The sequence below is a fragment of the Odontesthes bonariensis genome, chromosome 16 (assembly GCF_027942865.1).
Source record: "Odontesthes bonariensis isolate fOdoBon6 chromosome 16, fOdoBon6.hap1, whole genome shotgun sequence".
Lineage (NCBI taxonomy): Eukaryota > Metazoa > Chordata > Actinopteri > Atheriniformes > Atherinopsidae > Odontesthes > Odontesthes bonariensis.
This window is the reverse complement of record NC_134521.1, coordinates 15,602,833-15,616,109: the sequence shown is the minus strand read 5'-3', so window position 1 is coordinate 15,616,109 and position 13,277 is coordinate 15,602,833. Positions and strand designations below refer to the sequence as shown.

General features: G+C 42.1%; 1 protein-coding gene across 1 annotated transcript; it reads right to left on the bottom strand.

The window, feature by feature from the left end:
• Positions 1-295: 295 nt before the first annotated feature.
• Positions 296-12,926, bottom strand: LOC142401940 (carbonic anhydrase 4-like). Its single transcript, XM_075487390.1, has 6 exons — positions 12,915-12,926; positions 12,679-12,819; positions 2,525-2,617; positions 2,375-2,441; positions 2,130-2,293; positions 296-1,906 (listed from the first exon to the last, which is right to left on the bottom strand). Exons 1-6 carry the CDS (start codon positions 12,924-12,926, stop codon positions 1,661-1,663), a joined length of 723 nt encoding a protein of 240 aa, XP_075343505.1. The 3' UTR covers positions 296-1,660.
• Between the last annotated feature and the right edge of the window lie 351 nt (positions 12,927-13,277).

The window sequence follows — 13,277 nt, the reverse complement described above, 5'->3', positions numbered from 1 at the left end:
GTGTGGGAGATCTCATGTTCGTCAGCACATCTCACAATCTGTGTTTTGTTTAGACAAAGTTAATGATGGGACATTTTTTTCCTTTGATAACATCCAAGAAATCAGAAGCAGCTTATTTCTGGTCTTATATTTGAATGTCCCTTATAGAAAAAAATCAGGTCATTACAAAAAAATGGGGTGTAAAAATGAATGGAAGGATATTTTATTGACTTAATTAAACTTTTCACATTACAATAATCATCTGACAAATTACTCACACAACAACATTGTTATATCAGCTCTCAAGTGATGTCTAAAGCCCTATTCGGACGGGACTAGTTCAATGGGGGGACGTATGGTAATGTTGGTTAACCAGACGACGCCAGGGAGAAGAAATGACCAATTCGGACGGGACAAGAAATCCCTGTAATATTCATCTAACATGGGAGGAGTTTTCTTGAATATAAAGCATTCTGCTCCAAAATTATTGTATACAAACGCAGAAGACTTTTTTGTTTGTTTACCTGAATGATAAGTATTACTAAAACGTATTGTACAGTATAACAGAACAGAAGATTTATTCATTTTTTACCTTAATGTAAAGTACTGTTCACCAAAAGTTTTGCTCAGGATACTTATTTTACCTGAATGTAAAGTATAGTTTAAAAAAAGGATTGCACAACGAAACTTAAGTGTCATTTTCTATTTTACACCTAATTGTTTCTCTCTTTAAAAGGATGTGACGATATATTCCGTACTTATTACCGAAGGTCGCATTCGCACGGGATTAGTATTACCTATGGTAGATACTCCGGACCGTTTCACAGGAGGTAGAATTCTCGGCAAAGTTTACCGACATACTCCGCTATCTTTACTGACATGGCGCGTTCGGACGGGACTAGATTTCCCGGTTATTATTACTTTACCCCAGGTCCCCCCATTAAACTAGTCCCGTCCGAATAGGGCTTAAGACCGGCAGTCTGGGTTGTTTTCCAATGTGAGTCCAGTCTGATTTGAACTGAAGGTTCATGCTTGTGTTCTAAGTCATTGTTCCCCAGAGTGGACCAGCGCCCTGGGATCTTCAGCTGAAAAAATAAATCAATGATCTCCCTCTGCTTGTGTTGAATCATCAAAGCCCAAGATCACAGATCAACAATCACATCCTTCAACTTGTCTTGATGATACAACTATCAAAGTTTTATTTAGCACATATTTCAAAGCTTGTGACACTCAGCTTCCTCTTCCTGCCTCCAAGGAGACTGAATGAGAGAGAGTGGCTGTGAGGAGTTCACCTGACAGTCTCGCCGTGCACTGAAAGAAAATCCAAACTGCTCACTCTTTGACCGCTGGCTTTGAAATGGAGCTTGTTTTATGACTCAGTTGTGCTATTTATATCTCCGTGCCGTTCACATGCTCCGTTAAGAACAACACATCACATGCCAGGTTATGGGGCTGACACCCGTACTCAGAGTGTAAACAATTGGCAACTCACTCTGGGATTAACAGAGAATAAGTTTATCTGACATTGGTCAAGGTGGAAGTGTGATATGTGTGTTGGTGTTTAGATTGAAGGCATAAAAAATTACAAGATAACAAAGGGGTCTTGGTGTAGAGGTTGGATGAATCACTTGGAGAGCCTGGAAACCTGCTTTATGGCACATTCATAACGCTGAAATAAGACTTAGTGCTTCACTAGGCATGCATGAATGCTGATCGAACCCTTACAGCACCTTTCACAAAGCCTTCCTCGAAACACCTTTGTTTTTTGTCTCAAGGAGGAACAGCAGGTGTGTGATCCCTGCACTTCGGCGTGGATCCCGGCACCGCATGAGCGGTACACATTCCGGCCGTTGAGGGGCTGGACGGGCCTGAAGTTATCCACCATCGGCTTGCAAAAACGGAACTGGAGCTCAGAGAATGCTTTGAGCTGGAACAGCAGAAGATCAACACAAACGTTAGGCTCCAGGTTCTGGACAGACGTTAATAATGTGTAAACTTGTGCAGGAATAAACTATTGCATCATTTTTTCTTACCAAAGTGTATCTCAATAATTCTTCCAGAAATATCTGGAATATTTTGTTATGGCTGTACTTCTGTCAGAAAATCATTTAAAAAGGCAGAAACTAAATCATCCGGTTTGTTGTTCTAACCTGCTCCAAGCTCAGAGGGATGGGGTTCTCAAACACAGTCCAAATCACAGCCTCAGTGCACCCTGGGGTGGTGAGAGAACCCTTGTAACGGTAGTAGGAGGTCATGTTCTGCTCAGATGGGATCAACTGTGCCAGTGAGATGGAGGGCAGAGTCGTCTTGCTGTCTGAAAGCAGAAAAGCCTCAAAGTTAGCACCAAAGACCTGCAGCCATGTTTGAAGTGGTTATGTGGAGCTAAAATACCTACTTGGTGCTTTTATGCTTTGCAGTGAAGTGATGATGGCGTCGTACTTTCGGTTTGCACTGTTGGACCTCTAAAAATAGAAACACACACGTGAGAACTGGTTCCTTTCACGCTTAGACTGCTGGTACTTTGATAAAGGGTTTAAAGGGTTACCTCAAAGAAAAATCCAAGAACTGCGACCCCCTCTTTATCTCTCAGTGCTGTTGTGAGAGACTTGAATTTGGTCTTCATGTGAACGATGTGCAGCTGGGGAGAAAATGTTAAGTTTAATGCTTTTTAACAAAGTCACACTTTATGCACTCCACGAAGAACCTGAACAGGACAAACAAGAATATGACAACAGCTTAAAGGAACTGTGATATTTGTAGATGTTTTATGATCCAGCGGTACGTTAGCTTTGCTCTTATTGTCAAAAAACATATCTTAAAGGACTTAAAGGGTTAGTTCGCCATTTTGCACATTAAGCCCTGTTTTTAGGTAGTCTGGGGTGAATTATAGATGTTCTGATCACAATTTGGACATTTGGTGCTGAACGGAGCATTTAGGTATCCACTGCTGCAGCCCCCCCACCTTTGCATTGAGTCAATGACCACTCAAGCAAACAATCATAAAACGGCATTAAACTTTCGTTTGAAAAGACATGGAACTCACAGTGTGGTCAGTGGTGGACAGCGATAAATTGACCCGAAAATCGCAGCGAAATGTGCCTTCTAACAGTTGTTATAGCATTTGGTGGACCTATTTTTCCAGACACCGTTGAATAGCAGCAGCAAGACATCCAGCCACTAGGTGGCGATAGTGTGTTGTTTGTGTAGACCTCATGGAGAGAGGTAGAACGACTGTCCTCCAATGCAAATGTCTCAGTATCCATTTTTCAGCATACTATTTATATTCCACGACTGGTAGCTGTTGCTTAGTGCTGCAAGGGACCGCAACTGGCTAGAAACTACAGGTTGCATACAAACACACCCCTTTCCGTTTCCGGTCGCGCGGAGTAATACTAGTCAAACCAATACAAATCAATGAAGACGGACAATAATGGTAATATAACTTCTCTGGAAGCATATTTCGCGGTGATTTTCGAGCCAATATATCGCTGTCCACCACAGACCACACGGTGAATTTCATGTCTCTGCAAACGAAAGTTTAATGCCGTTTTATGATTGTTTGCTTGAGTGGTCATTGACTCAATGCAAAGGTGGGGGGGCTGCAGCAGTGGATACCTAAATGCTCCGTTCAGCACCAAATGTCCAAATTGTGATCAGAACATCTCTAACTCATCCCAGAATACCCCCAAGGCTTAATGTGCAAAATGGCGAACTAACACTTTAACTGATAATGACAGTGTTGATCAAATTTATTTATTTAAAAAAACAGCCTGTTGTGAAGGACTAGGGACTGTGCACATGATCAGGTAGTCTCCTGCTGGCCATCCATGCGTTCTGTGCGTGCAACCCTTATGGCTACACTTGTGTAGTTAATTGGAGTGTCAGTCTGAGGGTTCCACACACAGACGCCAGTGGATGGAGAGGCAGAGATCAGAAAATAATCCCTTGTCTTCCGTGGACTGTTTATGCTGTTGGGCGTTGTTGTGTGTTCAGAAACTGTAAGTCTTTGACATTTCCCGTTTGTGTGTGACCTGTTTAATGGTAGAATGTTATGATTAATGTCTTTATATTTCGCCGACGTTTAGTTTATAGCGTGTAATGCGATTACCGCGCTAGCCGCGTGTAAGTTAACTTAGAAGTGATAACTATTCCTGCCGTGTGAAACGGAGATGATGTTTCTAATTTGGTAGTTTGTTGACTATTACAGTGTAGCGTGTCAGTATAATAACGTATATGTGTAGATTTAGGTATCTATTTGGTAATGTCAGGTAGTAGTGTCTGGTTATTTCACATGTGTGTTAGTGCATGATTAGCCATTAATGCTGTAGTCACTATGCATACGTTTCTAAGGGGCACTTTGGATTTTGTTTACTTTATAGAAACCACAATTACAACCTCCATCATCACAATAACAATAACAAATGTGAAGAACATAGGACCATAACTTCCCAACTGTGAACTCCACAAACTACAAAAAATATTCTGGATCTGTACATCATGTCTGCATTTTAATCAGATGCCCCACGGTGATTTCTACACATTTAACTAACTAGGAGCAATCAAAACACAGCCACTGGGGGACTTCCGGTGGCGCTGAACCTAATGGCTGCCTGAAAATCTTGCTCCCACCCGGTGTGATTTAATCCCCTTAGAAAAGCCTTACTGATAAAAACAACGTACTGATATTAACTATGGAAGGGGAGAAGCAAAAAAAGACTAAACTTAAACCAAGCTCAAAACGTGATAAAACGGCGACATCCGACGAAACATATGAAGATGAAGACGGCAATGAGGACAATGGCGGCGCTGATAAAGAAGTAGCTAACCCGAACATGCAGGCCATCTACAACGAGATTTGGGCACTCAGGTCAGATCTAAAAAGTGAAATGAGTGAATTCCGACGCTCTTTTCGCAACGACATGAAGAAGGAACTGAACGAGTTTAAAGGAGAAATCAACCAGAAACTTGAAGAAGCTACGAGCGAGCTACAGGCTACTGTAGCCAGAGTTGCGGAGGCAGAACAACGTATATCTGATATTGAAGAAAGGGATGAAGCTGCGAGGGAGGCTCTCATCCAGGCATTAGAGACCCAAGAGGCTTTACAGGCTAAATTAACTGAATTAGAAGCACGCTCACGCCGAAACAACCTTCGTATACACGGAATACCGGAGGAGTCTGAAGGCTGATTCATACTCGGCGCAAACGCGCAACTGTTCTGGCTCGAGAACCATTAATGACGTCATTGAAAGCGCCAGCCCCTTCACAGTTCCTTCAGCTCATAAGCGCAGTTTGCGCCGAGTATGCGTCACATTTGCAGTTCTCTCCAGACCAGGGAGCGTCACTGTTGAGGAAACAAGCTGAAAAGCATACGAAGAAAGCATACACAATGCCACCTGTGGTGTCACGTCAGCAGAGGCTGGCACATCTGATGAGGAATGAATTTACTCTGGGTGTAGAACTGTGTATCTCAGAGCTAAGCGGCTGCGGCAAAAACAGAAGAGAAGGTGGAATGTTCGTCCTTTGCAACAAGACGAACTTTGTCAAACGTTGTCCCAGTGTAACTTCATAGACGTGTCGTACAAATGTTTGTAGAGGCGCATCCTCTCGGTCACCGCGGTCTCTGCAGTGTTCATTTTTTCTTTTTCTTGGTCAGCTGTTTCCGGTTGAGCGCGCGCGAAGTCAGAAAAAAAGTTGTGTGCGCGCCCTTGCGCCGCGCGAGGATTTTCTAGCTTGCGAAGGGGGGCGTGGCGGAATTTTGGGACACGTGACCGTTTGCGCCATTTGCGACCAGCTAGTATGAGCGAGGTTGCGCCGAGTATGAATCAGCCTTGAGGGGCCCGATCTGTTAGCGTTCGTGTCCAAGCTAATAAAATCAGTCGGCATGCCGGTAGCGGACATGGACCTCGGCATACAGCGCTGCCACCGGGCACTGGCTCCAAAACCTCCCCAAGGCGCACCGCCAAGATCACTGGTGATTTGCTTCCTCGAGTTCAGAGTGAAAGAGCAGGTGCTGCACACAGCATGGAAGAAAAAAGTCGTTCAATATGAGGGGAAAAGGATCTACTTCGACCAAGATTACCCCCCCGAGATCTTGAAAAAGAGAAAGGCGTATGCGGGAATGCTGAGAGTGCTCAAAGCCAAGGGTATCCGCTTCCAAGCGCCACATCCAGCTAAGTTGAAGGTGTTTTTTGACAGCGGCACCCGGATCTACGAGAGCGCGGCGGAGACTGCGAAGGACCTAAAGAAGAGAGGAATAACTCTGGAAAATGAGACGGAGCCAGACCCTACCGTGGAGAAACAACAGAGATTATCAACGTGGGAGAAGGTGGGTGTAAAACGGTCCGGACGGGTGGTGGATCGCGGACGGATAAAGGAGAAACTACGGAGCTTTCAGCGCGCCTCTCCGGGAACATCTGACGCTGCAGAGTGAAGCGTCTGTGGGTGAGCTACTAAGACACTGACTATCGTTTCTCGAAGAGCTGGACAGGTTAGAACTTTTTACCGATTATTGGGAGCGGGTTTAAATGTTACCAGTGCAGAGTACCATCTCGGACACAGAGAGGCCCTCGATGGACGCGAGGATTTCCTCTCATTTTGAAGCTTTATTTGAACTTCGGACTTGGAAGTCTTTGGTTTCTGTTTTTATAGTTCATTGTTCACTGTTTGTTGTTCTTGTTGTCATGGGTAATGTCACACAAGTTTACACAGTTTGGAAAAAGATATGCATCGCCAGGAGTATAAAGTAGTCACACTAAACGTCAATGGGCTGCATAATCCGATAAAAAGGAGTAAAATTATTGCAAAAATGAAGCGAGAAAAGCCGCAGATAATATACTGGCAGGAGACACATCTCTCTTCTTCTGAACATGAAAAATTAAAAAAGCTTGGGTTCCAAAATACCTATTATTCATTTCATAAATCAGGCCGGAGGAGAGGTGTGGCCATACTGATCCCCAATACAGTAAATTTTGAGTTCATTTCTCAGGTGAAAGATAATGAAGGGAGATTTGTCTTAGTAAAAGGCAAATTAGATAATGAAGCAGTAACTTTATTTAATGTGTATGCCCCCCCCGGGGAGTAACAAATCCTTTTTTAAGAAAATATTCGAATTGATGGTAAAGGAAACACAGGGAATCCTGATTCTTGGTGGTGACTTTAACATCCAACTTCAACCAAAATTAGATACATCTAACCAACGCCAAAAGAAAAGCCCAAACGCCACCTTGGTTCAGTGAACGCTTACAGAACTGGGCCTTATTGATGTGTGGAGAGAGTCCCATCCCATAGAAAAACAATTTACATATTACTCCCCTTGTCACTCTGTTTACTCGCGGATTGATTACTTATTTATGTGTAACGGGGTCCTCGCCAGCAGGCAGCGCTGCCTCCTCACCTGGGGAGGCTATTTAGGTGCGCCGGTAGCAGGATTCGTCCTTTCTCTTCCTCTGCCGGGTCATTGGGAACTCAGCCAGTGTGAGGGGACGCCTGGCTTCCGTGCTCAGTCGCCACTGAATAGACGAATCCGTTGCTGTACAGGTACACGCGCTTTCGATATTGCAGTTTATAATTAATCCCTGTTCATGCGCACATTGTGTGGCATTGTGCGTCCTGTTGTTTACCGTTCTGATTTCCTCAGCGTTCCACGATTGCAGCGCTAACGCAGGGGCACTGATCACTAACACAAGGCGTGTATATGTGAGTATTATATACTGATGCATGAGGGTTTATACAAATGGAATGAATGTTGAGTGGAATATGTTTTCTATGCAATTAGTTTCGGCTGATTGGCGGACGGGGATTACCCAGGCTCCGCCCTCGCAGTGACGCAACACCTTTGGCTCTGCTACACTTACTCAGGCCAACTGCTCATTCAGGTGGATTCGAGTTCCCGAAAAAATGGGAACTCCACCCACTTTGTCGGGAAGCAATCAACTTTGAGCAGCGCCAACCAAGGCGGGTTCAAGGTAGTGACGTGGTTGAACTGCCACTCAACCCATGGATTGTACACGGAAGCGCTTCATTCAATATCAACATGGAGCAGCGTCAAGCTTTTGACACTGCTGTAGATGCTGTAATGAAAGTGTTCGACGGGAGATTCTCGTTAAAAATCGAGCAAAGAACAGCCCTTGAATCGTTTCTTGACAGGAAAGACGTTTTCGCCTGGCTTGCTCCCTACTGGCTTTGGTAAGAGTTTAATCTACCAGTTAGCCCCGCTGGTAGCTAAATCATACGTCAGAGGAAAGAGTGGTGTGATTGTCTTAAGCTTAGGCACAGCCTTTTCTGGCCACAACCAGTAGCAACCCGAGGGAGGCGGGTTGACCAGGCCATTTCGAATCGTATTCGTTATGGTCTTGGTCAGACCAGAATCTCGAAGAGATTTGAAAGTCTATGTTAATCAGGCTAGGACGGGGATACGCGGCTCGTCGGGCGTCCTCAGACTGATAAAGGGACTGTCGCTGTTTTTTTCTCCCCATAAAAGGAGTTTGTTAGGACGGGCTTTTGTTTTATTTTATTTCTTTATTTGTTTATTTGTTTTAAAACCTTAGTATCGTTAGAGGGCATCTTTCATTCTTTTATTTGATATTGAGCAACTTATTCTTCAGACTGCCATTTTAGACTAATTGTACATTTTGGGGCGCTTTTGTTTTGCTGTGATTTGAACTGTTTTAAGCACCTTATCTGTGTGTAGTGTGAGACGTGTATTGGTGCCATATTTTAACTAGTGTTTTGGGTCCTAAATGCATAAAACTGATATCTAGGATTGGCGGCCTGAGGAGTTACTGCCTGCATTGCTCCGATACTATTTTGATCCTATCTGTGTCCAAATCATTTCTAATAAAAATTGTAATTTGTTGATAGACGCATCTCTCTGTTGTCCTGTTTATTCTGGACACTTACCTGGAGTATAGTGGATTAGGAGGGTTGAACACATTTATTCCACCTTCGACACTTTACCATACTACATATGTATAAATCAGACTGGCATAGGGTCAGAGATTGTGAGATAGGGATTAGAGACTTATCTGATCATTCAGGCGTATATTTGACCTTATATCTAAACAACCAACGGAAAAATACACTTTGGAGGCTCAATACAAGCATTTTAAATGACAAAGCAGTACGGAAACAGATCCAGCAGGAATTTGAAACATACCTACAGCATAATGATAATGGAGAAGTGTCTCCTAATACTTTGTGGGATGCAGCAAAGGCTGTAATTCGAGGTAAGATAATTGCCCTTACGGCCTCACGTAAAAAAGAAAAACAGAGAAGACTTAACAAATTACAAGAGGAACTTAAGTCACTAGAGATTAGACATACAGAACAAAAAGATCCTCAAATATTAACTAGAATAAATAAAATCAAACAAGATATAAATGGTATATATGATGAAGAAATTGAAAAACAGCTTAAATTTACCAAACAAAAGTACTATGAGACAGGATCGAGGGCTATAAAACTCCTTTCTTGGAGGATACGAAAACAACAGGATAAAAATACAATATAAAAAAATTAGGAACCCTGTGACAAAAAATATGAGCGGCAATCTAGAAGACATCCAACGCTCGTTTGAACTATACTATAAGGACTTGTATACTCAACCAACCAGAGCCGATACCACAATAATAGAGAAGTTTCTAAGTTCGCTGGACATACCATCCATAGGAGAAAAACAGAACAAAGAAATTATGGCTGAGATAAAGCTAGAAGAATTTAATAAAGCCATCTCAAGATTGAAAGCTAATAAAGCTCCTGGGGCAGATGGATTTTCGTCTGAATTATACAAAACATTTAGAACACAAATAACACCCATGCTGCTTAACTGCTTTAACCACATTTTGAGAACAGGAGAAGCCCCGCAGTCATGGAAGGATGCAGTCATTTCTGTCATCCCAAAAGAAGGGAAAGATAAAAATGAATGCAGCTCATATAGACCAATATCAGTCCTCAATGTAGACTATAAACTATTTGCCTCAGTCCTATCTAAAAGGCTGGAAGCTATTATCCCGGAGCTAATAGATTTGGACCAAACAGGCTTTGTACTAAATAGACAGACACGGGATAATTTAAGGAGAACATTACAAGTGATGAGTCATGTTACTTCGACCAAAATTGTTGCAATGTTGGTCAGTCTAGAAGCCGAAAAGGCCTTTGACTCAGTAGGCTGGGAATATTTGTATAGGGTACTTGCAAGATTTGGCTTTAAGGACTGCTTCATTACATGTATTAAATCGTTATACTCCTCTCCAACACCCAGGATTAGGATAAATGGACACCTGTCACAAACTATTCACCTAGAAAGAGGGACACGCCAGGGATGTCCCCTGAGTCCGACCTTGTTTGCCTTATTTGTTGAACCTTTGGCCCAAGCAATTAGAGAGGACCCTGAGATAAAGGGGACAACTATTAGAGGAGAGGAACATAAAATTTGTATGTTTGCAGATGATGTCCTGCTCTTTATCACAACCCCTGACTCGAGCATCCCCAGATTGATGTGTCTATTAAAGACTTACAACTCATACTCTGGATACAAGCTAAATATTCAAAAAACTCAAACCTTACATTTAATTATACTCCCCATCCAGATATAAAAAAGAAGTACAACTTTAAATGGGACTCTCCCACAATAAAATATTTAGGAATAAATCTACCAAAAGATATGTCGAAGCTTTCTGAAATTAATTATGGCCCCATCAACAAAGCGGTAAAATATGACATCTCTAGATGGACGATGCTCCCGCTGGATATGAGCAATAGAATAGAAATAATCAAAATGAATGTGTTGCCACGATTTCTTTATCTCTTCCAGTCCTTACCCCTGGAGATACCACCCAAACAATTTGATGAATGGGACGGGTGGATTTCAAGGTTTATTTGGAACGGTAAATGACCGAGGGTACGGTTGAAGACACTGCAATTGAAGAAGGAGAGGGGAGGAAGAGCTCTACCATGCTTACAGGACTATTATCATGCTGCACAATTGAAACCCTTAGTATACTGGTGTACACCAAATTATGAATCTAAATGGAAGTCTTTGGAAATTACACAGACAGATATTCCAATACAATCAATATTAGGAAACAAAAGCCAAGCAGAAAAGAATTATAACAGCTTGAATCAATGGACCCTATTCTCGGTTAAACTGTGGTTTAAGGTGTTGAGGAAATTGCAGCTAAAGAAACAGGCCAGGGTCTTTAATTGGGTAGCATATGATCCAGAATTTGAACCTGCAAGACTGGACGGGAACTTTAAACAGTGGATTAGGAGAGGCATCACATCCTTTTGTTCACTCACTTCAAACAGTAAATTTCAGAGTTACAAGGCAATTTCTGACTCATTTGGATTGGAAATTTTTTTTTAGATACCTACAAGCCAGAGACTACTTTAATAAAATATCATAAATCAAAACGGGGAAAGAATATAACCTGATCTCTATATTCCATGAAGCATATGAAAAAAACAACATTAAAAAACTGATCTCACGAATATATGAAAGTATGCAAACCTCCAAAAATCACTCTACATTATCCATCAAACAAAAATGGGAAAAGGAGTCTGGGACAGAAATATCAGATGACTCTTGGATGGAGATATGTGAGACACAAGCAACCACTGCAAACTCAAGATCATTAAGAGAGTTTGGTTGGAAGAATGTTGTGAGGTTTTTTATCACTCCTAAAATAACAGCTTTGCAATCAGGCTCTCAGAGTCCGGGGCTTTGTTGGAGGCAATGTGGAGTCGCTATGGCTAATCATTTTCATGTCTTTTGGGCTTGTCAAAGAATTCAACCATATTGGAGGGAATTAACTAATGAAATATGTAAGATGATGGGAATGGAAATAGACTACTCTTTGACTACTTTGTATCTAGGTAAAATACCAGAATATGTCCCTCACAAATGCAAATATCTGCTAAAGATTCTCTTGGCATGTTGTAGAAAGGCTATAACCCGAAAATGGCTCCGGACTGACCCCCCAGCATTGCACCAGTGGAGGGAAATAGTGAAAGAAGTTTATTGTATGGAGAGACTGACTCATATTTTAAGATTGGAATTGGAGAAATGTGTTGAACGTTGGGAAAAATGGATCATGTATGCACTGTACCTGGAATAGTGTGACACTGTACTTCGATGTATTGAGAAGAATGTGACCCTATACTGTTACACCCATGAGTATGCTGTATGTTTGTTTTTGTTTTTTCTCTATTTCTTTCTGTACAAAATTCCAAATCCAAAATAAAAAGTTAAAAAAAAAAAACACAGCCACTGACAGATGGAGAAGTCACTGAGATAGACAAACACATGCTGATTTTGTTCTTTTGATGGCATGAGAAACCTTTTAAAATTGAGCTTAAGGCATTTTATTTGTACCTTTGTTTTTGTTTTATAAATCAAAATCAACATTTTTAACAACTTTATTCAAACGACCGGCCTGTTTTACTCCTAATTTGTTGATGTAATGTGTAAACAATCATAACTTTTTTAAAGCACCATCCAATTATGTAGTAAATGTGCAAAAAGAGGGTTCAATCAAAGCACAGTAAGTGTGGTATGACTCTAAAGTTAAGCCTGACTTTATTTAACCGTGTTACAAACCAGATGTAGCTTGGAAAGGCTCCAACCCCCCTCCGCCCCCAAGCTGGTTTAAACAGGTATTGAAAATGGATGGATGGATAAACCAGCTGGGAAATGCGAGTTACCTCCATGGGATACTGCTCCCCGTCGATAGTGTGTTCAGAACCGGGCCCTCCTTTGTTGCCCCAGTGCAGGTGGAACTGCACAGCCTTGTAGGTAGCTGGCAGGTCTCCGCCTGAGATGGTTCTGAGATGAGGAATTTCAACCTGAACTGGAAGGAACAACAACCGACCGTAAAGAGCTCACAAAACAGTTTCAAAGCTTTTGAGGCAATTTTCTGTGCGACAGATGGTAAGCTCACCGGTTTGGCCATCGTTTTCGACGGAGCTTATGAAGGTCTGCTGGTAGTTGCTGAACTGTAGAGGAGTTAGATTTTCATTTTTAATCGTCTTTCTGGTGACGATGTTGATGGGCGACTGGTTCGTTCCTGCACACTCCTGGTTGACACGGTCCCACTTTTCTGGTGCTAAAACAACAAAATTACCAGCGCTAATTAAGTCGGATTAACGGTCTTATTGTTGAAGCTTACTGTGATCAAGCATCAGTTAATTTCTCGAACTATACTGATGGAACACCACAGGGATAAGTGAATGGTCCTGTAATATTTCCCATCTATGATTGACTTTAGGTCAAATATTTCAAAGCCATAAATATAACTATTAGA

What these genes read in the sequence shown, in the direction of transcription:
- LOC142401940 (XM_075487390.1), bottom strand. An exon ending in GCAAAGCATAAAAGCACCAA is followed by an intron (nt 2,294 to 2,374) that starts GTAGGTATTTTA and finishes TTCTGCTTTCAG; the next exon opens with ACAGCAAGACGACTCTGCCC. An exon ending in TCCCTCTGAGCTTGGAGCAG is followed by an intron (nt 1,907 to 2,129) that starts GTTAGAACAACA and finishes CTGCTGTTCCAG; the next exon opens with CTCAAAGCATTCTCTGAGCT.